Source organism: Micromesistius poutassou, assembly GCF_964030765.1.
Source record: "Micromesistius poutassou genome assembly, chromosome: 7".
Lineage (NCBI taxonomy): Eukaryota > Metazoa > Chordata > Actinopteri > Gadiformes > Gadidae > Micromesistius > Micromesistius poutassou.
Window position 1 is genome coordinate 9,932,206 of NC_140277.1, and position 27,046 is coordinate 9,959,251.

The 27,046-nt window shown below is 44.1% G+C and overlaps 1 protein-coding gene across 1 annotated transcript; it reads right to left on the reverse strand.

Moving 5' to 3' along the window:
* col17a1b (collagen, type XVII, alpha 1b) lies at positions 1–27,046 on the reverse strand. The gene is made up of 56 exons (XM_084470814.1): positions 26,901–27,046; positions 25,720–25,784; positions 23,944–23,994; positions 23,659–23,790; positions 22,877–23,194; positions 22,620–22,676; positions 22,312–22,347; positions 22,026–22,076; positions 21,388–21,537; positions 20,424–21,080; positions 19,963–20,046; positions 19,737–19,796; positions 19,126–19,281; positions 18,747–18,836; positions 18,621–18,665; positions 18,287–18,433; positions 16,233–17,132; positions 15,940–15,990; positions 15,817–15,843; positions 15,699–15,725; positions 15,539–15,592; positions 15,230–15,334; positions 14,562–14,615; positions 14,148–14,174; positions 13,991–14,044; positions 13,817–13,849; positions 13,657–13,683; positions 13,477–13,530; positions 13,057–13,092; positions 12,319–12,390; positions 11,401–11,427; positions 11,254–11,289; positions 10,952–10,987; positions 10,609–10,689; positions 10,227–10,262; positions 9,654–9,728; positions 9,110–9,187; positions 8,718–8,768; positions 8,346–8,408; positions 8,094–8,153; positions 7,719–7,745; positions 7,475–7,534; positions 7,195–7,272; positions 6,776–6,823; positions 6,551–6,667; positions 5,990–6,109; positions 5,629–5,733; positions 5,193–5,345; positions 4,599–4,718; positions 3,776–3,964; positions 3,257–3,400; positions 2,593–2,832; positions 2,132–2,296; positions 1,829–1,909; positions 1,533–1,616; positions 1–1,267 (listed from the first exon to the last, which is right to left on the reverse strand). Exons 2-56 carry the CDS (start codon positions 25,772–25,774, stop codon positions 1,215–1,217), a joined length of 5,937 nt encoding a protein of 1,978 aa, XP_084326940.1. The 5' UTR covers positions 25,775–25,784; positions 26,901–27,046; the 3' UTR covers positions 1–1,214.

Here is a 27,046-nt window from a genome sequence, read left to right on the forward strand (position 1 = left end):
TTCCAAAAATAGATTTATTTAAGTGTCTTAGAAATTGGATCATGTTTGCAAAAGTTACCAAAACACCACAATCCTTTCAAAATATAACCTGGGAAAAATTGCTTCCATATTTAATTTTTTTTTATAACTTAGAACTGTTTTCCTGTCACTTAAATACAATTTCATCTCTCATACAAAAAATATACATTCCAATCAGTAATCATAAGGCCCTAGCATACCAAGTATGTTCTAAAGTGGGAATTTTTTTTTTGCTTTTTTAAACTGACGAACAAATGATCATGATAAAAACATATCTCATGCCAGACGGGAGGAGGGAATTGATTTTCTAAACAACACTTTGCTGGTATGCTAGTTATATAGTGCTGTTATGAACCTTTGCATTCATCTTCAAAACAGGAAGGGAATGGCTTTCCTGAAACTGCTACCATTAAAAACTACAAGACCTTCTAGTGATTGCAAACAATACAAATGCATGACATGCATTTGATGCAGTTGATCAGTGTTAATCAGTGTTAATTTCTTTCCCGGATACCTGAATTCCCTTATTCCTCTGAGGCCAAATAAAGCACATTTTAAACCCAGGTTTACACCAGGAATGCTTTGCTTTCTCCTACTGTATGTAACAGTGCTTTGCCTTCAAGATAATAGGAGGCTTGGACATTTTACTTGGTTTAATGTTATGTCTGGAAATATTCCTAACTATCTTGAATAAAACATGTAGTTATTTTAAGTATTATGGACACCCAAGGTTAAAACATACACATCTTATAAACGAAATACTGAATTGAGCCTTAACTAGAACTAAAATCGCAAACACAGGAAGAAAGACTTACGTAGTGCAAAAATCATCATATGCTTATTATTGCCTGAAGAAATAGAATTATCTGCAAAAAACAATCCCTACTCAAAGCCTTATCACCAGATAAAAAAGGGAAAATACAACAAACTAATACAACAATAACAAAAATACCTTTTGAAAAATGGCCTGCACCTTAAGAACACATACCACACCTGCAACAAATTCAAGCCATTTGATATAAACTGCTTACTTTTTTTCTCTATGCCATAGTAATCTGTATTTTCTGTATCTCATTAGTTTACTTCACTACACAAGGCAAGCGGAGGAAGCCTAGCATGAGCCTGTGGTACTGTATGTACTGTGTGTATACTTGTATCAGACACATGTGTAAATTTCATATAATCCCTATGAGATGCTAGACTCCAGTAGACCTGCGCCGACGCTGTCGACGGCGCTCCCGGGCTTCATCTGGGGAGGAGTGGAGAACATCAGTTGCTGGGTATGTATTTTTTTCAAATTGTATTAATTGTTGGATTTAGCGCCAAGCTAAAGAATTAGCCAACTGCTCTCTCTGGGTTGAGGGTGAGTACACCCGCACACTTGGCGTGGTTACCACTCCCACACTCATACACCGTTGCCCTGGTAACCACAGACAGATCTGTTTCATCAGCCCCCAGCTGAACAGTTGTAATGGCCCTGTGTGCTGCAGGTCAGTATTAGTCAGCGAGCGTACCTTCGTCTCTCTTCTCCACGCGGTGCTGGGTGTGGATGGTGTGGAGCCCAGGTAGTCCTGGGGCCCCCGTCTTCCCGGTCTCACCTGTAAAAACAAACACACCATCAACCCCCGTCTTCCATCCAGTGCTCCAGTTTGACTGGACACAGGACAACCAACAGGTAGACAGTGGAGCATGAGAGAGGTTACAGAGTCCAGGGCCGTGTTCACAGGGGGCCCAGGGTGGCACATTGTCCCCGACACGAAAAATAGATTTTCCCCTCGAGCTGTAAGCATACAGTTCTCTTCCAGCGTACCTGTTTCTCCCCTGGGTCCCGGGTATCCTCTGTCTCCCTTGGGACCAGGTCCCCCCATGGGGCCCGGGACGGTACCGTATGCTGCAGGAAGAGCATCAATCAGTACCGTCAGGATATTTACACATTCTGATACTTAATTCTTCTTAAAAACAGATCGACCTCAATGCACACGGCCGATTTTGCACTCTTCATTTATCACATTTTGTTTAACAGTTGAGTAATATGAAATCAGCGGGATAATATATTGTTATTTCCTGGTGACCTTGAGTGGAAAAGTACAAAAAAAGAAGCCCAAGTCCTTACTCCTGAAGAAGTCCATGAGGTCAGCGGTGATGTTGCCATAGGCCCCGATGACCCGGCTGTAACCGATAGGGCCGGGGGGGCCGGGGGGCCCGGGAGGCCCCTGGACGGCCCTGACAGTCGTCCTCACTGGCCCCTCTCCAACATAATCCTGCAGCAGGCCTTGGTCTGTAGGGGCATTGGAAAAAGTGAATGATCCGCCCAACACTGCTGGTTCCTCTGCAAAGCTAGGCAGGACTGGCCCGGTCCATCCTCAGACGGCAGACCTGTGGACGTTGGAGGGCCAATAGGGGGTGCTCATCCCTTTTGCCTGGGTAATATAGCCGTCCAAATGCCCCAGGACGGAGAACCGTTGAAGAGCACTGTCTTTTGGATGAGACGTTAAACCGAGGTCCTGACGGGTGGGAGGCTGCGTGTGTGACAGAAGAGTGACCAGGAGTGACCTCCTCATATGAGCGACTCACCCCTGATGTAGTCGGACACTCTGGAGGCCACCCTGGAGTAGTCCAGGTTCTCGGCCAAGTTGCTGACGTCGATGGTCACTTGGCCCTCGGAGCCGCGGCTCGAAGCTCCCTGGGAGAAGCTCTGGCCCTGGAGGAAGCCCTGGACCAGCCCCGGGGGCCCGCGCTCTCCCTGGTAGCCCCTGGGGCCCTGCGTGCCCGGGGGCCCAGGAGGTCCCTGGATGGCCCTCCGCACGCTATCGCCTGGAAGAGGGAGTCAGATCGTTGGTGAGAGACGTGGTTTAGCTGGTAGCATGAGACTGTGTGCTCCGGTTGGAGGAGCCTCTCGTGTATGAGAATGTTTGTTGGGGAAAGGAAACTGGTGACAAAATGATCATCTCAATTTGAAAATAAAGAAACATTTCAATATAAAAATATTTAATAATATAAGACTCTAATCTTTAATATTGATATTAAATCTACAGGTTAAATGTCCACAGTCTACCTGTAGGCATCCTTAACGGAGATGCCCTAACCCCTACCTTCTTCTCAACTACACATTTCTAAAAATCATACATTTGACTTATTTCCAAATCTATTCCTATTTTTAAGTTTGCACACACAAACTGAGGATTAAACGATGAGCCGTGAAGTAAGCTTTTCATCAAGCTGAGTGTGGAGGACTCACTGCTGAGGTACTCCTGGAGCTCTAGTCGGATGGTTTCTCTGGGCTGGTGGGTTCCACTGTAGGTCACTACGCCCTGGGACTGACCTGGGGGCCCCTGAGGGCCGGGAGGACCAGGAGGCCCCTGGAGACCCCTGTACCCAGAGGCTAAGAGAGAGAGGGAGAGAGTCACATGTATTGGGTCAAGCAATCAAAACCACAAACCAAAATACTTGGTTACTGTGATGTTTTAGTTATAGTAAACTATTTAATCAATCAGGAGAGACTTTGCTTTGGATAAAATTATTATTTTTGTAACAATCTATATATCTATCTATATTTTATCCTTTATTTATTGCTTTAAAATGACTACCGTTCCCGTTTGTTATAGATATCTTTTCATTGTAGATTTGACTCTTATTTTAACAGTGGATCTCTTGCGTCCAGACCTTCTGCTGTGACTCCTGAATGTTTCTTTATTAATTAATTCATTAATTAATAAAGACCCGTTTCCTCCCATCTCCTCCCAGCCTTCACACTCACTCTGCAGGTACTTCAGGATGTCCTCCATCCTGTAGCCGCCCTGGCCCGAGGACCCGTACACCGTGGAGGTGGAGGAGAGACCTGGGGCCCCTGGAGGCCCCTGAGGACCGGGGGCTCCTGGGAACCCTGGGGGGCCGGGGAGGCCGGGTCGCTCTGTGGCGCGGGCCACCAGCGCTCTGAAATCTGAGTCTGAGGAGGAAGGAGACGCCGAGAGAGGGATGAGGACGTGAGAGTGACCGGGTGAGTGACCAGAGTGGACTCAGTCAGCTGTTTACGCCTCAAACATAGTGCAACAATATCTCATTTACATCTCATTTACATTTATATTACATCTTGATTATCTTCACACCAATCACACCATAATTACTACAAAATTATCTAATTGACCCATCTTATTTACATATTGTTCACTACATTTAAATAACATCTCATTCTAGCTGACACGTCACATCCCCGTCTAATTTAAATATTATTTGCTACATCTTAGTTATATCTCAATTATAACTAAATTATATCAATATAAAATCTAAATTATAGTAAATGTACATGTAGTTTAATATACATCTATTGATGCACTTAGGCACATCATCAGTGATGGAACCTGAGGTCATTGGGTGTTTCCGGTCTTTCTCTTTTACATGTCAACTATATCTCAACTACATATCGGTGTTTAGCACTTATTACCAATTCAACACGTTTGTATTAGTGCTTTGCAAAATATACAGTGTGACTATTCATCATCACAAAAGCATGTGTGGAGCACGTGACAGTGACGGTGTTGTGGGTGGAGAACCAAAATGGTCAAATGGCAGACCCATCTTACTTCTAGTGAGAGCAGTGTAGTCAATGGTGGCGGTAGTGGATCCATGGCCTGGACCTGGGGGGCCGGGGGGGCCACGGGGCCCCTGGGGCCCGGGCTGTCCCCCGTTGGTCATCCCTCTCTCTGAAACACACAGGAGGTCAGGAGGTGCGTGAAGCTTCTACCCACACACTGGCCGACAGTGGAGAGTTACAGTCAAGGTTCAAGAGTTGTGTTTTTCGAATGCACAATAAAAACATAAGCTGGTTCTGAGCAATACCATTCTTAGGAGCATACCTACTTAGGTAGGTATAAAGCAAAGAACATTACAAAAACGCTTGCCTCAGCTTCTTCCATTGTTACAACCTAGGCCACTAACATATTAATAATTATTAAAATGATAATGTAACGTGAGTTCAGATTTAAAATGTTTGTGATTTAAAGGTGTTGATGAATGGGTACTTCAATAGTATTGTGGGGGTACCCATGACCGAATTGGTTGGGAAAATTAGATATACATATATGGTTGTCTTATGATCAAATACATCATACCTATGTGTCTCCAAAGACTATGAACTGTCAACCCTAGCTTTGAGGGGGGGAGGTGTCCCGCCTTACCACTCATGATTCTGAAGACATAGGTGGCTATCTCCTGGATGTTATAGTTGGCCACGACTCCTGCCGATGTCCCCGGGGTGCCTGGAAGACCTGGGGTCCCTGGAAGTCCTTGAGGTCCTTGTGGGCCTGTCATGTACCTTCTGACATCGTCCCCTGAAGCCAGACACAGTTAAAAACTCGGTTACCCACTACTGTATTAGACATGTTCTTCTGAAGGCCCTCCCTGAGTCACCTTATCAGCGTGTACATAGTAATAACACAGCTAGCAAGCTAGGCTAAATGCTTTGCTTACTTTGCTCACAATAATGGTGTGTCTGTGCTCTGGTTTGTTCTTTTAGTATCCATCAAGCATTCATTGTTAGCCTCATTAACAGCCCTCAGAAGGCTCGCGGAGCCAATGTTCAGTTCAAGGTTCTGATGTGGTGGCGGGTCTTACTCTGTAGCATAGTGATGAGAGCGTTGATGGTGAATGCTCCAGATCCTGCGGGGCCAGGTGGGCCGGGGGGGCCCTGGGCCCCTACGCTGAAACCAGAACCTGAACCTGAAAACCGTCAAGAGAAACCTTGTTGTTAATCCTTCTTTCTTCATCTGAACCACAAACAGCTGTGAGTTTGATGATCCATTACAAGAAAATCGGCCCATTTGTGACATCACAAGGGTGTCAACCCAGATGCATGATGGGTAGTTGGTCCATCACCCTACCACAACAACCAGTTGGTACACTCCTACATCTGGGTGGGTTTTCAACTCAACTCGACCACCCTGCTGGTAAAATAGGGCAAGAAAATGTTGCTCACGCTGCAAGTAGACAACGATACGAGAGGACAAATCCTCCAGGGATCCGGAGTAGGTTCCCGGTATTCCCGGGGCCCCTGGAGGGCCTGGGGGGCCGGGGATGCTGGACTGTCTGCTCCTGCCTGCGGAAGATGAGTGGATACTGTGTTATAGAGCATCAACAACAGCTCCCGTGGGTGTCGTTACCTCGCCAGGCATTGAATCTGCTGGTCCCAGTGGTCCCAGTTGTGACCCAACACGTCACATGTTAATGGGTCACACAGGGATCCCATTAAACATTGTAATCTCAGCCCTCGGCATACGACATAACTCTAATATATATATAGAGGGGTGAAGCAAACTTTTGATCCCACGAAGTACGATTATTTTCCTCATCTCTTCTGCTACAAAAAATATGGCAAACTCTGAAACCCAGAACTCGGAAATATAGAGCACATGAAATTAGCAATTGTACTTCCCTGTTTTGGGACGGCGGCCCAGTAAGAGAGAACATAGTGGGTCATACAACACATGGGGGGGGGACGGACACCTCCAGAGGTGGGCTCTGAGAGGCCGGTTCTTACTGAGGTATTCGCTGATGTACTGCCGCATCTCCACGGAGGAGGAGAAGGATCCTGGGTGGCCAGGAGCGCCCGGGGGACCGGGGGGTCCTGGAGGTCCAGTGGTGGCCGAGTAGGTGCCTGATTGGAAAGAATAAAACAAAATGAATCAAAGCAGGTGGGACGTGTGTACGACTACGGCTGTGTGTTATGAGGGATTAGTGGTTGTGAGGTTTGGTTTGATCGTACCTCTTGAAGAGCCGGCGATACCAGGAACACCAGGTGATCCAGTGTCCCCTTTGTTAGACAATCAGACAGACAGACAGACAGACAGACAGATACTCATCTGTCTGTCTCTCTCTGACTCTATTCATCCCCAAAGGGACATTTGGTCGAAACAGCAGAATACAATAAACGTATCTACAGACAAATGCATATCATAGTATTTGTACCATGTACAGTATTATATGAACAATGATCATATATGACATGTTAAGTACAGATGTGCAGCGCAAATGGACATTGCGAATGATCAAAGAGACACATTATATAACTGAAGGTAATAACGTGACATAGAAAGCGATTTATCCATTGGAATTAAATCCAGCTGAAGTTGTGTGTAGCTGCATCTTGGCCTTTAGAGCTTATGGGTTTGTCGTCAGGATTACCTTTGTATCCCATTGGTCCCTGAGGGCCTGGGGGCCCGGGTGGTCCTGGGGGCCCCTGTCCGCCACCGTAGGACACCACTGTGGAGGACCCCAACAACTTGTTAGTACAGCATCAGAGCACGAGAGCTTATGTTGTGGTGTGGACTGTGGCTCAAACTACACCAACTACAGTCTGTGTGTGTGTGTGTGTGGGGGGGGGTGTTCTGGGATTCTACTAGTATTATTTATTTTGATTTTTGTGACTACATGAATGAATGAATGGGTGAATGAATGACTGTACCTCTGTCGGAGCTTCCTGATCTTCCAGGAGTGCCAGGCGTTCCTTGCTCTCCCTTTTCACCTGTAAACAACATTACATGAACAGAAACACATCAGTTAAAATGGCTGTAAGATCACTGTTAAGCTGTTTTAATGTACTGTATATCTTTTTCCTCGCTGAATAAGTAAACATGCTTGTTACATTCAGGGTCACATACAACGACAAATCACTTTTACAAATTATATTACAAAAGAAAGATTTTCACCTTGATATCCCATTGGTCCAGGAGAACCTGAAATTCACAACACAAGTACATAAATGGTGACTTAGTGATGCTGGGAAAGATGAACATCATCATTGTTATGAGACATATTGGGCACACTAAGGGGGTGTCTACTGTGGGGGGCCTGAGAAGGTGATGCCATCCCTAAAATTTGATTGGCCACCACAAGTGACATGAATCTGACAATTCATAGGATTTCAACATGTCAATCTAAATCTTTGTGTGGGACCGCAGTATATTAGACAATGAACAAGACACCGAACCACTAGCACAAACCCAGAGCTACAAATCAATTATCAAATGTGATATTTGTCATTTCTCAGATAACGCGTTTGTTGTCTAAAGTAGAGCCCTCACCTGAGGATCCCTTTGGCCCCGGAGGCCCTGGGGCTCCTGGGGCTCCAGTGAAGTATGTTCCTGCAATAGAACCAGGAGTCAGCAGCGGGCCCTTGTCATACACAATGCAATGCATGTACAGCAAACCAATATAGAAATATATTCTTGGTAAATGGCTCTAGCCCATATATGTAATCCAGGTTGATGAAGGTAGACATTTGCGGTGATTGAAGGCCGATCACAATGATTGAATGATTGATTATTGATCTGCACCTGAGCTGGACACAGAGCTGCCGGATTCTCCTCTCTCTCCTTTAGGGCCTTGTCTTCCAAAACCTAAAGATATCATCAATAGAATGTTGTATTAAAAACCAAACCTGGTATTGCGTAGCTCCTACCTGTTGAACAACCCAAATCCTAAAGCCTTAGGTGTCTGGATATTGTACATATTGATTACCAATTAAGGATAACAATCTAGTATTTCAGATTTCAGGAATGCATGGGCCTTATTCACCAAGCGGCCATGTTGGTTCCATCTCTGTTCTAAACAAACCGGGGTGGAACCAATATGGCCGCTAGGGGAATAAGGCCCATTGCAGGATGTGTACCAAGAGACGTTGAACGCGGTGTTGGGTTCACACTCACCTGACACTCCAGGGGGTCCGGGGGGTCCCTGGGGTCCTGGTATCGAATCCCCTGAAGAAATAAACACTTACCTTAGATACATTTTAAAGGATAATGGCACTGCTAAGTTAATGATAATAATACATTTTATGTATACAGCGCTTCACTAGACAAAAACTCTTTACAACGGCAATAAAATACAAGAGTAAATAAAAAATGGAATATGAATAAAATCTCTCATTAAAACAAAACATTACAAGAAAGACAATAAATAAAGGAACCACTAATATATAAGGGTGACACATGTTACTCCATGTGAATGCCATAAACTTAGTAGAACCAGGACAGTGCAGTGCAGCAGTGGCTTGGGACGTCCCACTCTGCATCCTAACCCGTAGGTCATGTTTGGTTACCTGGCCGTCCCGGTATCCCAGGCTGTCCCGGTGGACCAGGGGGTCCGGGGACCCCAGCAGCAGATGACCCAAACTGTCCTGATAAACACAGACACACAGAAACACATTACAGTAGGAGAAGGGGGCGCCTCGGTGCGGTTAATGATGATGATGTTCCAGCTGAAGCAAGAAAGTACGATAACGTATCTTAATGAGGGCCGTGAGGACAGTCTAGTGTTGCCGCCAAACCCGTAAGATAAGATTTAATGGTTTATAGTTCCCTGTGTGTATTTTATCACAGAGGTGTGGTTAGGCTTTTAATGAGGAACAAATTATTGTTGATCTTAATCAAAACAAAGAAGAAGACTATTTCAACATACATGATGCAGCATAGCGTGTGTGTGTGTGTGTGTGTGTGTGTGTGTGTGTGTGTGTGTGTGTGTGTGTGTGTGTGTGTGTGTGTGTGTGTGTGTGTGTGTGTGTGTGTGTGTTTACTGTTTACCTATATATGTATGTATCTACTGTATGATTGTATGTAAGGCATGCATGTATTTAAAGTACTCACTTTCAGCTCTGGAGGAGCTCACGGTCTCTGTAGTTCTCACTGATATTCCTGGGTCTCCCTTGGCACCTCTAGCACCTTTAGGACATGAACACACATGCATGGTACACATTCAGGGTCCTCCGTGATGTAGAAGATCATGACTATAAATCAGTCTCAGCCACAGTCAGCGTTTCTGTGGCGCCATCTAGTGGTGGAGAGCAGGTACTACAATCTACACCCCAGAGACTTCATATCCCAGTAGCCGTTATAGGTAAACATATTTTCTAACTAAGTCTGTTGTAAAATTTCTGTTGCATTTGTTCAGATAATGTAATATTGTATTTATATATTTTTGTTGTTGTATAGTGTAACTATTTTGTGCATTCATATAATGTTTAGATATGATATGTTTGTAGGTAACATATAGATATATCAGTTAAATGTCTGCCTATGTATTTTGTTCATGGTTCAGATGTCTGGTAACTGTTGGCCTGGTCGCTAGGGTTAGGGTTAGATTGCATTTCCAATTGGTTAAGGGTTAATAAATAGGGGTATGGGTAATCAATTAAGATAAATCAATATGAGACGACATACCAGCTGGGCCAGGAAGACCAGCAGGGCCAATGGGACCTAAACAAACAAACAAATTAACAATTAACAAATACAATAAAATACATTGATTCTATGCAATGTATAATATATGAAGCTACACTTTATGGTTTGTGTTTGGGTTTGATCTATGGACACTTTAGATACTTGTATCATGGTAAATAATGTATAGTTAATAACAATAATATCTTCATAGATAAAGGAGTGCTGTTTAATGCGTTTAAATGGTAGTTTGATCCAATATAGTTTGGTACATGGTTTGGGGATGCAGGTTGTTTGAGTTAGTGTGTCATGTGTTCAGTGATATCTCTGGTTCTTCATCCGGGACCAGGACTAGAGTATCGGTACTAGAGGTCAGAGCAGAGACCTGATAGTCCAGGGGATCCGGCAGGTCCAGGGGGTCCAGAGGAACCAGGGGGTCCTGGGATGCCCACAGAGCTGGAGCCAGCTGGGGACAACATCACAGCAACATGAGGACCACCAAAACATTTCAAGATAAAAAAAAAAAAGCACTTAATTCAAAGCACTGGATTACACTGAATATTCCAGGCACATGTTATTAAGTAGCAAAGTGGAATGAGGACGGCCAGGTTAGACTTTAGTCATTGTCGTTCCAAACCAGAACCATTAGAAGACTATCCTGCTTTCCTTCCCCTCTAGAACCATTATAAAGTCTTACTAAATCTGATCATACTCCTCAGCTCTCTTACCTGCATTGATGACTCTTCCTGGTTCACCCGTTTGACCTGAAACAAGCACACAGGGTAAGGATTCACACTCTGTCCATCTGTATATCCAATATGGTATTATAACATCTCTATATTCTCATTACATTGAGTCGTTTAGTAGACTATGCTTTTATCCAAACAATTCACACACGTGAGGCTGAGAACAATCAAAGCATGCAATAAATATCGGATCCGCTACAAAAGATTCATCGTTCCTCAAACCACTGAGTAAATGGTAGACAGTAGATGTTGTTGTCTGAAGCAGACAATAATGAATTTCTTACCCCTAGATCCGGGGTGTCCTGGAGTCCCTGGTATACCTACGTACATATGGAGCATGTTTTAGCAAATGAACAAGTGCTATGACAGACAGTGCTAAATGTCCAATTAAAACTTGTTTTAAGGTTTAGTAGCATGGGGCAAACACATACCTGGTGGTCCCTGGAGCCCTGGGGTGCCTAGAGAGAAGGAGGGAAGATGTTTGATTAATCTTTGATTAATCAACCCAGAGCCTATAAGGTGGTTGTTGGACCCCTGGCTGGTCTTAGTGCTGCACTACCAGCACTGTGTGTGTGTGTGTGTGTGTGTGTGTGTGTGTGTGTGTGTGTGTGTGTGTGTGTGTGTGTGTGTGTGTGTGTGTGTGTGTGTGTGTGTGTGTGTGTGTGTGTGTGTGTGTGTGTGTGTGTGTGTGTGTGTGTGTGTGTGTCTCTGTCTGTCTGTCTGTCTGTCTGTCTGTCTGTCTCTGTCTGTCTTCATTATGTATGTAGTATAATGCCCAGGGAAATCACATTGAAATCACATTACTTTAACAGAAAACAAATAATATAAGATATATATAATATATTAAAGAATGGGATATATATATATAAATATATATACTGTGTATATATACATGAGGAATTAGCAATATAAGTCCTAAATATAAATTCAATACTAAATAAACATGACAATATAATCTACAATCATGAACACAAACAACATACAGATGCAGTGTCTAACATAGAAGAAAGGTGTGCAAATGAATGAACTGCTCTTAGATGCTCTTTACTCCCCTGTATGTGTCTTCACTGTGAGACTAGAGTGTGTTCTGTAAGGTGTGATTCTATGTGTCTTCACTGTGAGACTAGAGTGTGTTCTGTAGGTTGTGATTCTATGTGTCTTCACTGTGAGAGTATAGAGTGTTCTGTAGGGTGTGGTTCTATGAGTCTTCGCTGTGAGACCATAGAGTCGGTTCTGAAGGCTGTGATTCTATGTGTCTTCACTGTGAGACCATAACGTGTTCTGTAGGGTGTGCTTCTATGTGTCCTCACTGTGAGAGAAACAGTGTGTTGTATAGGCTGTGATGTTACCTGTGTTACCAGCGTCTCCAGGTGGTCCGGCTGGTCCTCTGATCCCAGGTGGGCCGGAAGCTCCTTGCTCACCTGGCAATCAAACCAATTATTAACAGAAGGATCAAAAGCCCTAGCCCTAGCCTAATGCTAACCATAATCCAACCCTAAACCTCACTTAACCCTCATATGGGAATCAAACACAATATTAACAGAAGTATTGATCCCTTGACCTAGCCTAATGCTAACCATAATCCAACCCTAAACCTCACCTAACCGTCACATGGGAATCAAACACAATATTAACAGAAGTATCAATCCCTTGACCTAGCCTAATGCTAACCATAATCCAACCCTAAACCTCACCTAACTGTCACATGGGAATCAAACACAATATTAACAGAAGTATCTAAACCCTTGACCTAGTCTAATGCTAACCATCATCTTACCCTAAGCCTTACCTAACCCTAACATGGGAATCAAACATAATTTTAACAGAATGATAAATCAAAAACATAGGCCTAAACCTGATTGACTTTATTTAAATGAGGTTGCATAGCAGGTAACAGCACCATACAGGTGAGCAAGGCAGTAGGTAACGGGCTTTAAACAAAGAAGCGTCAACATTGAATACACTGAAAAACTGAATACGTGCTGAACATAATTCACGTAACATCATGCTAGCCTGTTCATAGAAGGAAAGCATTATTAGTTTATAATTTTTCATATTTGAATAATTGAATAATGTTTTGAGTATACCTGCGGTTCCTCTCTGTCCATCAATTCCAGGAACACCTATATCAAGAAAGAGAGTGAGGTTTATGGGGACGTACAAAATGTCTAAATTAAAATCCAGATTATTAGGTTTATTTTTATTTATTTATTTTTTTTTATACTTTTTTTTTTGGCTCTTCAGGCGGGTTTCTACTAGGCCAGTAAATCAAAACAATAGTCTCTCCCTGCAACACTAATACCTATATCTGACCTGCCTGAGTGATTCAGATACATGCCATTAAGGAGCAGGTAGAGGCTCTACGATGGCTACTACAAGTAAGACTACATTGGGGACATTGGGATTTCCACCCAATGATGACCCTCTTTTCACAGTAATCAATTATTTGAGGATCAGTTAAGGACTGGTTTAATCGCTCACTCTCCCATTCACCCACTCACACTCACCTCTAGATCCTTTTGGTCCGTCCAGTCCTGGAAGTCCTGATAAACCAGTATTACCTGCAGGACACGGTGGCACACAGTGAATTGTCACGCTAGTCTAGATGCAAATGCTAACACTGAACATGTAGAATAAGGTATTGATCTCTCATTGTACTCAAAATCTGTGAGAGCATTTTTCCTTACCTCCTTGTCCCTTTTCACCTCGGTCCCCTAAACACAACAAAGACAAATTGCTTGGTAAGTCCCAAACCCTGCAGCCATAATCTCTATCTATTTCATGTTTCATATGTAGCTACATTTACAATAATCCTACATTTACAGTAGCCGTTAGGCTAAGACCCACCTTTGATTCCTGGAGATCCACTCCCTCTGTCTCCTGATGAGTCAATGAGAACCATTATTGTGGCAAAATGAATAGAATACAGTACCAATGATTAACCAATCAACTTGCGTTATTAAGCCATCGAGACATGCTGATTGGTCGGATAATTTATATATATTTTGTGATATATCGTACCTTTAAGCCCGGGTGGTCCTGCCTCTCCTCGTAAGCCGTTAGGACCGGGTTGTCCTGGAAACGAGAGGTTATGGTAAACATACGTAAACACAACTGAGCAACTAACAGACAGAGTTTGATGTTAAAGAGGTGTTGATCTAAACTAAACTCAACTCACCTGGTATCCCAGGTGTGCCAGAAGAACCTGGAACACAGAGGAGAATTATTTATTAGAACCCTTTTTTGCAATAACATATATATATTTTTTTTCAAATAGTACAATATCGCATTTGTATTAAAGGTCCCATGACATGCCACCAGGTGTGGTGTGATTAGCCGTTACAAGCCATTTTGGAAATCTGCCCCTTATGGGACCTTTAATGTGATATTGTGCATCAAAATGTTGTATACAATAATATTTGAATGTTATAACAAAGATGAACATTTTAAATGGAAGAAAACACAACTGTCATCATGGTGGACTCACAGCGCACTTACAATAGAATACATTGATCATGCTCATTAACAAAACCTCTGCCATCTGTTCATCTAGTGTAGTTCATGATCATGGTTATCTGGGTCGTGTGCTCACCTTTAGGCCCAGACGGGCCCACAGAGCCAGCCGGTCCATTGGTCCCTTGAGAACCTGTTACACACAAACATAAAGGTTTGAAGAAATCAATACAATCCTCTCCTTGAAGGGGTTAGCCCTATCCCCTCTCGTTTCCTCCTTACCACCTAGTGCAAATAATGACCTTAAGGGAACACAAATCTATACGAATAAATAGTAATGGCGACTGCTTAGCAGCTTTATGTCTCCCAGGAATGAAGAGGTGTAAGTTAGTGCCTAGCATCACAGACATTACTCTTTTACTTACTTTGATAATCCTCTTTCAATGCCTCACATCAAACAGACCTGCCCACACATTCATGATGGATGTTTTACCTCACTTCTATATCCACCTTCACTTTCATAATAACTTTATCATAACTATCGTCTTTTGCTATCATTATAGGCCGGCTTCCCCTCTGGCTCCTACTGCCCACCTAGCTGTCCCTGGAAGCAGGGCCCCCTCTTGTGTGTTCATAAAAGGTTTCTTCCATCTGGGTGTGGTGAGCAGTTCATTTAAGCCCTTTAGAAGGCTTTGGGTGAGGGGGTGTGTGTTATGTAATGTGGGGCCTGTGAAGCCCTTTGAGGCTGTACCTTTAAATGAGGGCGATACAAATAAAACGTGACACTGCAGTGAAATCGACACCCACCTCTCTCCCCCTTCTCTCCGAAGCCAGAGATCCCGGGTTCTCCCCTGGGGCCGGTGGCCCCGTCACGGCCCCTGACGCCCTCGGACCCCTCTGACCCATGATCCCCTGTTTGAGACATATTACACACATCAGTATGCAGTATGCACACACACACACACACGTGCAAGTGCATGCACACATATACATATATATATATATACACACGCACGGGTGCACAAACATATGCACCAACACAAAAAATGGGCCACAGAATAAGAAGCGCTGTATAGAGAAGTTACTTCACATCAGATTCAAGATGGATGCCGTTACCTTGGCTTCCTTTTTGTCCTTTTGGTCCCTCAGGGCCAGGATGACCTGGAGCACCTGAGGTCAAAGTTCAAAGGTCAATGATGCATTGTGAGCCTGTACTTTGTTTGTAAAGCGTAATGCCAACATGAACTTCATGACATGTTGACAGCCTTCTATTTACCTGGGGTTCCTGAAAATCCACTATCACCTGTAAAGAAAATATTGATATTTCAGAATATTGATATATTAACAGTATTATGAAGAAATGCTATTGAATTGGTTTGTATTCAACGACTGACCTTTCAATCCTGGGCTTCCTGAATCTCCTGAATATGATGGAAATTACATGACCCAGATTAATAGTTGGCTGAATGTGGAGTATGTAGATATCATGAACAGGTGTTGTGATCCAGTATGTTTACCTTTAGCCCCCGGCTCCCCTCTCTCTCCTCTAGATGAAGACATTATCAGAGCTGGAAACATTGGACAAGGTTATGAAAACAGCCATGTCATGAACTTGGTGCTGTATAATATGTAGCATCCCTGCATGCTTTGTGGGGACTGTGTTTGTGAAGACTGTGTTTGTGAGGAGTGTGTTTGTGATGTTTGTGAGGACTGTGATTGTGAGGACTGTGTTTGTGAGGACCGTGTTTGTGAGGACTGTGTTTGTGATGTTTGTGAGGACTGTGATCGTGAGGACTGTTTGATGTCTCACCTCTGAAGGATTGCGACTGCATTTCGGTTTTCAGCATCTGCTGGATGGTCTGCTGAAGGACTTGACTATCAACATATCCCGTTCCCATGCCAACTCCACCACTTCCACCACTGACACCACCAGCGCCTCCAGCAGCACCAACATTAACGCCCGTACCGACACCGATTCTGGTAGCGCTACCACCTTCGCCATAAGCAGTACCCCTGCTGCCAGATGTGCCACCATAACTGGTACCACCACCATAACTGGTACCACCACTCACACCAGTTCCAGCACCATAGCCACCACCATAACTGGTACCACCACCACCAGCAACAGAACCAGTACCGCCAGCATGACCAGCACCACCACCGTAACCAGTACCAACAGCGCCGCCAGCATGACCACCACCATAACCATAACCTCCATTGATGTAGATATTAGTGTTACCACCGCCGCCGCCAGTACCACCAGCATGACCAGCTCCAGCACCAGCAACAGAACCAGCACCACCAGCATGACCAGTACCACCAGCACCAGCACCAGCAACTGAACCAGCCCCACCAGCAAAGCCAGTGCTGACTCCAACACCAGTGCCGGTGTGTCCTCCTCCACCCGTGTGCAGCGTGATGTCGTTGTGTACGTGGGTGCCTGTTCCTCCACCAACACCACCAGCCCCTACAACACCACCAGCGCCACCACCACCTGCACCACCATGACCTGCAGCAACACCTCCACCAGCAACACCAGCACCAGCACCAGCAGTGGCAGCACCACCAGCAGTGCCAGCCCCGGCACCACCAGCGTTGATCAGGTTAATCTGGGTGTCTGAGGCAGAGAGACGACTGGAGCGCACGGACGCCACCGAGGACTCCGCCTCCAGGGCAGAGACGCGGTTCTTCAGCCTCCTCACGTCCTCAGCTGTGGAGCAGACGGCAGGGAAGGTTAGTCAACACACGTAGCGTCGTAGCATGGTTGTATCAGCAGCGCTAGTCCTATAGTGTAAGAACTTAATGTCTGTCAGGTAACCGAAGTTACTTGAAATTAAATATAATTCGTAAATATTTATTTTATTTTCTCTTCAAACAAGCCTTTTTTCACCTACTTTTCATAAGTAAATGAGAGAACAGGGTGAACCTATTTGTCTTTATATTAATTTTAAAAGAAGCATAGTAATACTCAATCAAACCTATTCCGTAATGAATGGACTGCTGATGAATTGGAAAAGACATAGATACCTAATACCTAAATAGATAACACATTTCAACTAATTCTGATAGCACTGATCCATGTTTAATTAGCATCAACTAGGGGGCGTTGGGGGGTGTGGTATAGTGTGGGCCTGTGGAGCCCTTTCAGACAACTGACTTGACATGACCTGAGAATGTTCTGAGTTGACTAAACATTCACCAACTTTGTGGCAACTTGTGCGTCTTAAAATACACATGACCACGAACAAGACAGTTGACGGTTATAAAATTGAAGAAAGACTCTAACACAAATATGTTACATCGGAACTTGTCTCTATGTCAGCAAGTCTAAACTAGAGAGAGAGAGAGAGAGAGACTGTCAGACTGACAATGGGAACCAGACGTGTCTGTGGTCCCGGTGTCATGTGACCCCACCCTGTGTCAGCTCTGATTAGATTTTCATTTCCTGGTGTTAAAGCTGTTACCATCATGTGAATCTGTCCACTCCGGTCTGTTCCAGCATGAGCAAGCGTTCTACGGGGGCAGCACCGAGGTCCAGACACTAACTTGTTTGTTTTTAATTACCGTCTCGGTTCATTTCCTTCTCCAGAGCAGACATGCTTATTTAGAATAGAAATGTTTCACAACCCTGACCTAAAATCGCCACCAAACGAAATAAACAATTTGCTTACTTGCTAACTAACTAGCTCACTAATTAATTAACTAAGATAACACCTCAGGTGGGAAATTCAGGAAACTAACTGATCAAACCACTAACCCAGTAACTAACCAGCCAACAAAACCAACGACACGCCGACTACAACTAACTCATCAACCACCTAACCCCCCCCCCCCCACCACCACCACCACCACCCCCTGACTCACCCATGGCCAGGAGTCCAAAGAGGAGTCCGAGGAGGAGCAGGGCGAGGAGCAGGAGGCCCAGCAGCCACTTCCACCAGGAGCAGCAGGAGTCGGCGCAGCAGCAGAAGGCGCCTCCTCCTCCTCCGCAGCCATCGTCTTCACGGATCTCTGCTCAGGGGTTTATTAGAGTCATCACCATCAACACCATACAAATATAAGAAAAACAACATAAATAATAAGATGATTTACAAAAAAGAAAAGAAATAACAATTATTATTGCTATTATTATTATGCAAACACAAAAGTATACTGCATACTAAATGCATGATTGCAGCCAAATATAATAGTGACCTACCTGCATACGTTGCCTTGTCTTTCATTAGAACTCCAGACGAACCATCTGTTAAAAACGATTTGTTATTCAGCTTTTATGCTATCATAAATTCATTTTGTTTTTTAATACTATGGTTATTTTCCTTACAGTAATTGCCGCCGGCTTGTTTCATCTGAGCTCCTTCACTATAGCTGGACACCATCTTCTCTTTTTTCATGGAGTCACCGGAAAGAGAGCCTGTAAAGGCAAATCAGATGATTCAAATACAAAAATCAAAGATTAAAAACTTTTTTTTTAATAATTCAATACAACTAATTAAATCAGCATCTTCCAAATCGTTTTTCTTATAGAAGTGTTTTGCTTTAATTTAGTGATGGGACCTATTTCTAATGAAAATAAAATAAAATCTGTAAGCTGATCATTTAAATAAACAGTTATTCAAATAAGATACAAAAGTATTGTTTCTAAAAATATATATATAAATACAATTTCAAATCTGTCCACAAGGGGGCAGCAAGCGACTGACCGCTTCCGAGATGAATGCCGCTGCTGGTGAACTGCTTGCCGCTGTCCTTGGCGAGGATCAAGACCTCTGTGTCCTTATTGGCGACAACGTTCTCCTTGTCAAAGATCACGTATTTAAAGTCCTTCTTGTACGAATCGTCTGTCTGAGTTCTTGTGACTGAAAGGCAAAACAAAAACAAATCATGTCACAAAAAGCAGGTTCAATGAAAGAAAAACGTTTATTATAAACAAAGTAAAATGTACTGTATAAAGAAAATACTGTGTAAAATCAAAAGCAAGAAGAAAGTGAAGGTGAAATTTGGTGAACAGGTGTGATGGCAGGACTGATAAATTGTGTCAAAACTTGTTCTGCTGAATTATGATTGTTATGATTGGTTGCAATTCCTATGATCGATGTTCGCATTATGATTAATATCATGATTATAAACCCATATTATTAGAAGGGCAACCATTAGTAAATGATTACTAACTTTTAATTAACTGTTAGTTAATGCCTATTACTGCATTAACTAATGTTCATTAATGGTTAATTAATGTTGTAAAGTGTAACCAGTAGTAATTTATCATTAGGTCTGTATTATTATTATTGAATTGTTATTGTCTTAAACGTACTTCCAGAGACTCCAGTGCTGAGGAGACCACCGCTGGAGACATTCTTCTGTACTCCATACCCTGATAACAAACACACACACGCATGCATATGCACACACACACACACACACACATACACACATACACACGTATTCACAGTGTTAATGTCCGGGAATCAGAAATAAATAAGATTATCATTTGGATAAATAACACAAAATAGCATTGTATAAAGGACAGCTTAGCTTACCCCCTGTGCTAGCACTGACGTTAGCACCACTGGTAGTTAGCACAGTGCTCGAAGTAGGTCCTAGATTATTCTGGAAGCCGTAGACTGTAAACAGAGACACACAAATTAAAATAATATAATCATCTCTGCACTGACGTAACGTGAAATGTCACTGTAAGGACTCTTCTGGTTGTCGTTGGGAAAGTCGTTGGGAAATCAAAACACCGGGATCATGTGATAGGTAATTTGTAATATAATAGGATCAAATTAGGATCAAATAGAGACGAGAAAACAGGATGAACTATTCTAAACGTATGTTACCACTACCATTCTATGATGAAGGAGATCCGATATTCCGTATTTACGGCCTATCGAATCGCATCGGTCACCCTCCCCGCGCTTATACATGTCCCCGCGGGGTCTGACAAAAACGGCTGCTGGTGCACGTGACACACGTGCCCATATTGACGGGGCGCCCTCACCAGAGAGGGAGGATGGGGTGGTGCCGATGATGGGCCCGGTGCCCCCCATGTTGTTGGTGCTGCTCTGGTACACGTAGCTGCTGGTGCTGCCCGTGGCGGCGGTGGCCATGTTGGCTGAGGCGGGGGAGGCAGCGGTTGTGGGGGAGGTGAGGAGGGCGTTGGTGGACCAGTTGAACAGCGGCAGGGCGCTGGCGTCCAGCGTGGCCGAGTCGTACTGACCCGAGCGGGCGGTGCCGTCGTAGCCGTAGCCCGACCGGGCGCCGCCGCCGCCGCCGGAGTCCTGGCCCACGGAGGACCTGATGGTGGTCATCTCGTACTGCTGCTGGCTGGACTTGGTGCCGCCGTTGTACTGGCCGGCTTTGGTGGTGCCCACGAATATACCGGGGATGATACCCGAGTCGTAGTGGTCGGACGTCACGGTGGAGTCGTACATACCGGACTTTAAACTGTCGAATTGGCCCAGTTTCCCGTTCATGTCGTAGTGGTTGGTTTTCAAACCGCTGTCGAACTGGGACACCTTCAGCCCTGAGCCGTACTGGGCGGCGGACTGGGTGGACTGGACGGACTGGCCCGTCTGAACGGCCATGTCGTGATGGCCGTTGGTGAAGCCGATGGGAAACGTGCCGGATCTGGGTTTGGTCTCAAAGTGGGTCGAAACTGCAGTGAAATGAAGAACAAGAAGGAGATTAGCTAAGAGGTTGCATGTGTGTTGGTGTTTGTGTAGGTGTGTGTGTGTGTGTGTGTGTGTGTGTGTGTGTGTGTTTGCATGTGTCCTTGTGTAAATGTGTTTATTTTAATATGTGTGTGTATGGGTTAGCGTATCAGGTCCTCTTCTGCATGGTCATCTGGTTCTGAGTGGGTTCTGAGTGTATCAAGACTATAAATACACCAGCCTGGTCCTCTGTTCTAAGTGTATCATTGACTATTAATACACCAGACTGGTTCTGATAGTGTCTGTAGCTACCCGTCTGTGAGGCCTCGCTGCTGACCCGGGCCTCGGCCGTGGCCTTCCTGGGGACGGGCAGGGTGGTGGAGTGAGTGGAGGAGCGGGTGGGGCTCACACTGCTGGACCTCCCTGCGTTCAGCAGCCTCTTCACGTCATCCAGCTCTGTCCCTGGAAACCACCGTGTCATTAGCCCAGTGAGGACCGCACAGGGCTGACTGCTCATGGTCCCGCAAACCACCTTTCAAAGTGTGTGATCATGCACCGCCCATGAGTTTGAATAAGGTAGAGGTTCTGGGTTTTTGGTTGATCTCCAATCTTGATGGGGGAACATGACTCGACAGTTAAAGAAGAGAGCAAATCTTTAACCTGCAATTACTTATATAAACCTTTTTCTAATTGGATATATTTGATGTACAACAATAACGTTTGAATGGGACCTGTGTGAATTTGGTTAAAAAAGGGATTGTCTCCATCTCTTATTCATAAACTCACTCAAGCAGCTGGATCTCATAGAGATTAATAAAAAATGGAGCTAAAGCATTTCATTATGAGCAACACCCCCATAGTCAACACTGAGGTATGTCCCTCAAGTATGGCTTTAGTGTGTGTGTGAAATGTTACAAAACAAAAACTGTGCTGATGGATGATTGGCTCACATCTGCAGGCGGTGGGAGAGGCACTCTGGAGGCGGGCTCTGATCTCACTCTCTAGAAACCAAAAGAGAGGGGAAAAAGAGAGAAAAACTTGATGAGATGGGCAGAAATAAAAGACATCCAGATGTATAATACTTGTAAACCCCTCCTACTACATTCTAAAAGCGGAGGAGTGGTCAGAGAGAAAAACAATGGGAGGAGATCAGAGTCTGTTTTATTTGTTCAGCTCTTAATCACGTCCGCAGAGGAAGGAAAGAGTGTGTGTTTGATGAAGGGAATCAAACTTCACCTCGGCTCTGGCTCCGCCCTCTTGGGCCACTGGCGCCTATGAAAAAATAAACACACGTTAGCCCACGCACACAAGTCACACACATGTAGTGCATACATGTACGTACACAAGCATATCTACACACACACACACACACACACATACACACACAAATACACAGACACAGTCAGGCAGGCTGGCAGACAGACAGACAACAGGCAGACAGACAGACAGATGCCGATACAGACAGAGTATCGGCAGCGTTGACCCACAGGTTGCCACAACATAAAGACAGGAGTTAATCGCTGTTGTTTCCCATCCTCACTCACAATAGTTTCCATAGTCCTTTCGGGACAATTCTGGTGAGGAGTTGCCGCTGGAACTTCCTAGAAGACAGAAAAAAAAATTGAAACAGCCCCACAGAAGGAGAGGTGCGAACTGTGCTCCTGTGACCTGCGGTGATCTCCCTTTATTATTGGACTCATGCTTGTGTTTATCTTTCTCTCTCTCTCTCTCCCTCCTTCCCAGAATGTGCCAGGCCGGATGCCAACTGGGCATCGGTCCCACAGCTCCCGGGCCTCCTCACCCTCGTAGCCCCCGGAGCGGCTCGTCATGTTCTTCCTGTCACGGAATGACGGCGACGGACCCCCCGCCAGGCCGGCGCTCTGCAGCCTCCGGCCACTCCCGGTGCCGCCGCCGCCCGAGGAGCTGGACCTGACCTTGGACACGGAGGTCACCACGTAGCCGCCGCTGCTGTTCCCGCCGCTGCCGTAGCCGTCCAGGTCGCCGTAGTGACCGCCTCCCACGCCACGACTACCGCTTCCGCCGCCGGAGGAGTCCCCCCCACCGAGGTAGACCCCCGAGGAGGAGCTGTAGTTGCTGCTGGCGTTGACGCCCACGGAGGCTGGGGGAGGGGGGTTAATACCGGTCAGTGCCCGAGACCACGCGACAGCTGGAACCTTTCAGGGGTTTTACTGTAACTTTAGGTTCAACCGTTTTTTTTTCCGTTCATTTTTTTTTTTTCCTTAAGGCTTTTCTTTAGTAAAGCGCACACACATGTGTACGCGGTCCACATGTCATTTAAAGATCATCTTAACAACAACCTTATTTATACTCTACAGACATGTGGGATGTTGACACCCTGAAGTTTTAAAGTTTTAATGTTTCAAATGCTCACATTTCACATGTTGCTCTTGGCAACCAAACGGCGACACTCAACTCTACTCCCCTTCACGGCATGAGCAACACATTTTTAAACAATGAAATAACTGGCATCTCCCCACTGACTGGCATTGAGCGGAGTCAGACACCGAAGGAGGCCCACAGCCTCCCGCATACAGCTCATGATTTATAGGGCTCCTCGCTCACTTGAAGTGAAAAAACTTCCACCGCTGTTCTGGGTTAAGACATTCTTCTCCAGCCCTCCTCCTCCTCCTCCTCCTCCTCCTCCTCCTCCTCCACCACTGGACATGTTCCTGTGATTTGATCCACTGGTTCCCTCTAGCAACAGAGACACACACATCCAAACAAAGAGGGGCCGGCGGCGCGTCATTACCCACACCGCTCCACCTCCCCACCCCCCAACATCCCAACAGTAGTCGGTTTATATTTAAAACTGACTGAAAATAAATAGAAAAGGATGAAGGAACTCACTTGGAGGCAGGGAAGCCAGTCTGCTTGAGGAAATTATAGTTTCTGTCAAAACTGATAGATTTAAAAAAGACACAAAGAAAGAGAATGAGTCACTCACTCCAGACTTTGAGATACATATTTTTAGTTTCTTTATGGTTTCTTAGATGTCTGTTTTTTGGTTTGTTGGTTTAACATGAATCTGTAACTCCGGCCGCCTTAAATGATTAATTGCAACCTTTGTTTGTCCGGACCAAAGCTTATAAGCAGTATAAACACATTCACCACAGTGAGACCCAGCAGAATACATTGCGTACTAAGATTCAGACAGAGCTTTATAGACTCTATTAGTCGGGTGGGGAAGCCTTCCAGAATCTTTGGAAATCATGACGAATCAATGCATTATTTTCAGTTCTGCATTCTGTTTCCCCACCAGAGTAGCACTTAGAACTAATTTAAACTGGGTTGTCATGGTTCCCCCAAAGATTTGAGAAGGTTTACCCACCAAAACAACCAGTATGGCCGCTAGGTGAATCAGGTCTCAACAGAATTTTACAGAGTGGATTTCCTAACGGAAAGATAATGCTGATAATGATATTAAATAAGGTTAACTCTACTAATTGTCGGGAAGTTTATCCGAACAAGATAATGCAAACACTATAGGAGGTCCTCTTTTCCAGAACTGGGTTGGATATCTTTAGCTGTATGCTAAGAGGAGCTTCCAACTTCTTCTAATCTTGAGATCTAACATTTGATGTAGGAGAGCGCTGACTAAGGCAGAATAAGCTCTGATTATATATGTTTGTCTGTGTTGGTGTCAGAGGTGTATAATCATCTCTTTTTCTCTGACCTATCCATCCACCCATGTGTCTCAGTAATTATGCCAAATCAGCCTTTTCTTATAAACCTTTATTCCACATGTTGGTGGAGGCTGAGACTACTAATTACAACTTATTCTGATTTGCACAGCCCACTGAGAGTGCAAACATACACAGGGTTAGTAACAGTAACAGTAAGTGATTCAAGCAGAGCTTGTATTGGAGTGCAAATACACACAGGTTATATTTCCTGTAAATGACTATTACTTATTAAAACCGAGCTCTAAGAGTGTAAATACACACAGTGTTCTAGTAACAGTAAATAGAAACAGAGCACTTAGTGCAAATATACACAGGTTTAGTAACAGTATGGTTACAACTACTTCTAATTCAAACAGAGCTCTTTAAGAACAATTGTTACACAGGGTTATAGTAATAGTAAATACTAACTAGTTCTAAGTCAAACACTTTTTAAAGTGTAACTTAGTGTACTTAACAGAGTGCAAATATAGACAGTGATAGATAAGTAAATTCATGGAAAAAACACACATTGGAGACCCAACAAAAGATGTGCAGAGGTTGTTAATGAAACACCCCTAGACACTAGACACAACATGAACTCTGTAGCAGTACTTTGCTACCGTTGACTTCGGTGGCATTGTAAGCAGTGAACCAAAGCCATACAAGGCAATGAGGAGAACAATCACTTCACTTTATCCACCACTTGTAGCCCTTATAAATATCCTATCTGTTTAAACATAAACACACTTTGATCCTATAGTGTGTGGTGTAAATGGGATACATGTCATGTTGCACAGATAAGTGCAGTTTAAATAAATATAGGGGCAGCTCATACACTTAAAGTTGTGCAGTTAATAGATATATCCCCTTTAGTGTCGGACTAGTCCACACATAAAGTGATTGGCTTTTCCAGGAACTTTGTTGAGGGACACTTGTACAGATGTGAGTGCACAAACCTCACCATTTTCTCCCAATATGTCTGAGAAGTTTCTCTGTCTTGTTGTTAGATCGTCCATCCAACGTTATCTGGAGAGGTGATGATGGTTAAAATTAGAATATTATATGATGATGATGCAAAATAACTGATAAACAGACTGCATTGATTGGTCCTGCTGACTGGGATTAAGCTGAGACCAAGCATACTTCACTAATGATGAAAAGTCTTTGTATGTTTTTCTTCCACTTAATAGCGCTGCAAACTTGAACCTACAAATCAGAAATATAGATTCTCTCTAATACAAGCTGTCAATAACCATGGATATAGAGGGGGAGGATATTAGACAGAAAGGCTGCTGTTGGAAATTGTTTAACAAATCCCTCATCTCCAGACATTGTTGTCTTTTTCTGACATTATATTCCTCTCAGTAAAAAACACACCAACACTACTTTATTCTCATTAGTGTATACTGTGTGACATGTGCCACACTTACAGTATTAACCAAACTCTAACCAACTATAATAGACAAGCTCACTTGTTTTTGTAAATCAAACACATCCACATGATACACCTTGTCTATGGCTCATGTTAAATTACACCACCAGATCGGATAAAGATAAGGTAATAATGATTCATGATCCATCATGAAAGGGAGAGGAGATTTCAATACACTTGCGGTCAACTTTGTCTCTTTTTAAGTCATGACAACAAAGAGATTCCAGTGAATTCTGAGGGCACAAAAGACCTTTTTATCACCACACCCTTTTTGCCAAATTTGTCTCCTCCTTGATCTTCAATTGTGGCTGAAATTATGGTATCATTTCATCTTCTTATCCGACTTTCCTTCATAACAAGTTTTCATAACAATCTCGTACTTCGTCCCCTTTAGCCTAGGCAGTAGTCCAGTACATTCAAACCCAGACGAGTATTTTTTTTTATTATTTTTTTTACATGTAGGCTAACTCATTCCATCATCAATGATAAAGTCCCGTTGAAGGCTCGAAAGTGATCGAGCACCGCAGGAGACCACACAGTAAAGTCCACCTCGCAATCCAATAGTGGACCAAAAAAAGTATTTACAATCCAAAAAAACAGCGGAGCGCATGTGAACAAACACAACGGAACGCCATCAGAGCAGAAAAATAACATAATTCATGCATATATAGATCAATCACAATGTTATCCGAAAATAGGGAAATCCATACCTTGAGCGAAGTCGATTACAAAAAAAAACACTTCACGTCACTTTTTACAGAGACGACGTGTTAAAATCCAGATTGCCAAGAGGTATGCCAACTGATTTGGGTGAAGCAGCGCAGAAAGTATATAAGAAGTGCAGCCCGGCGCTGGT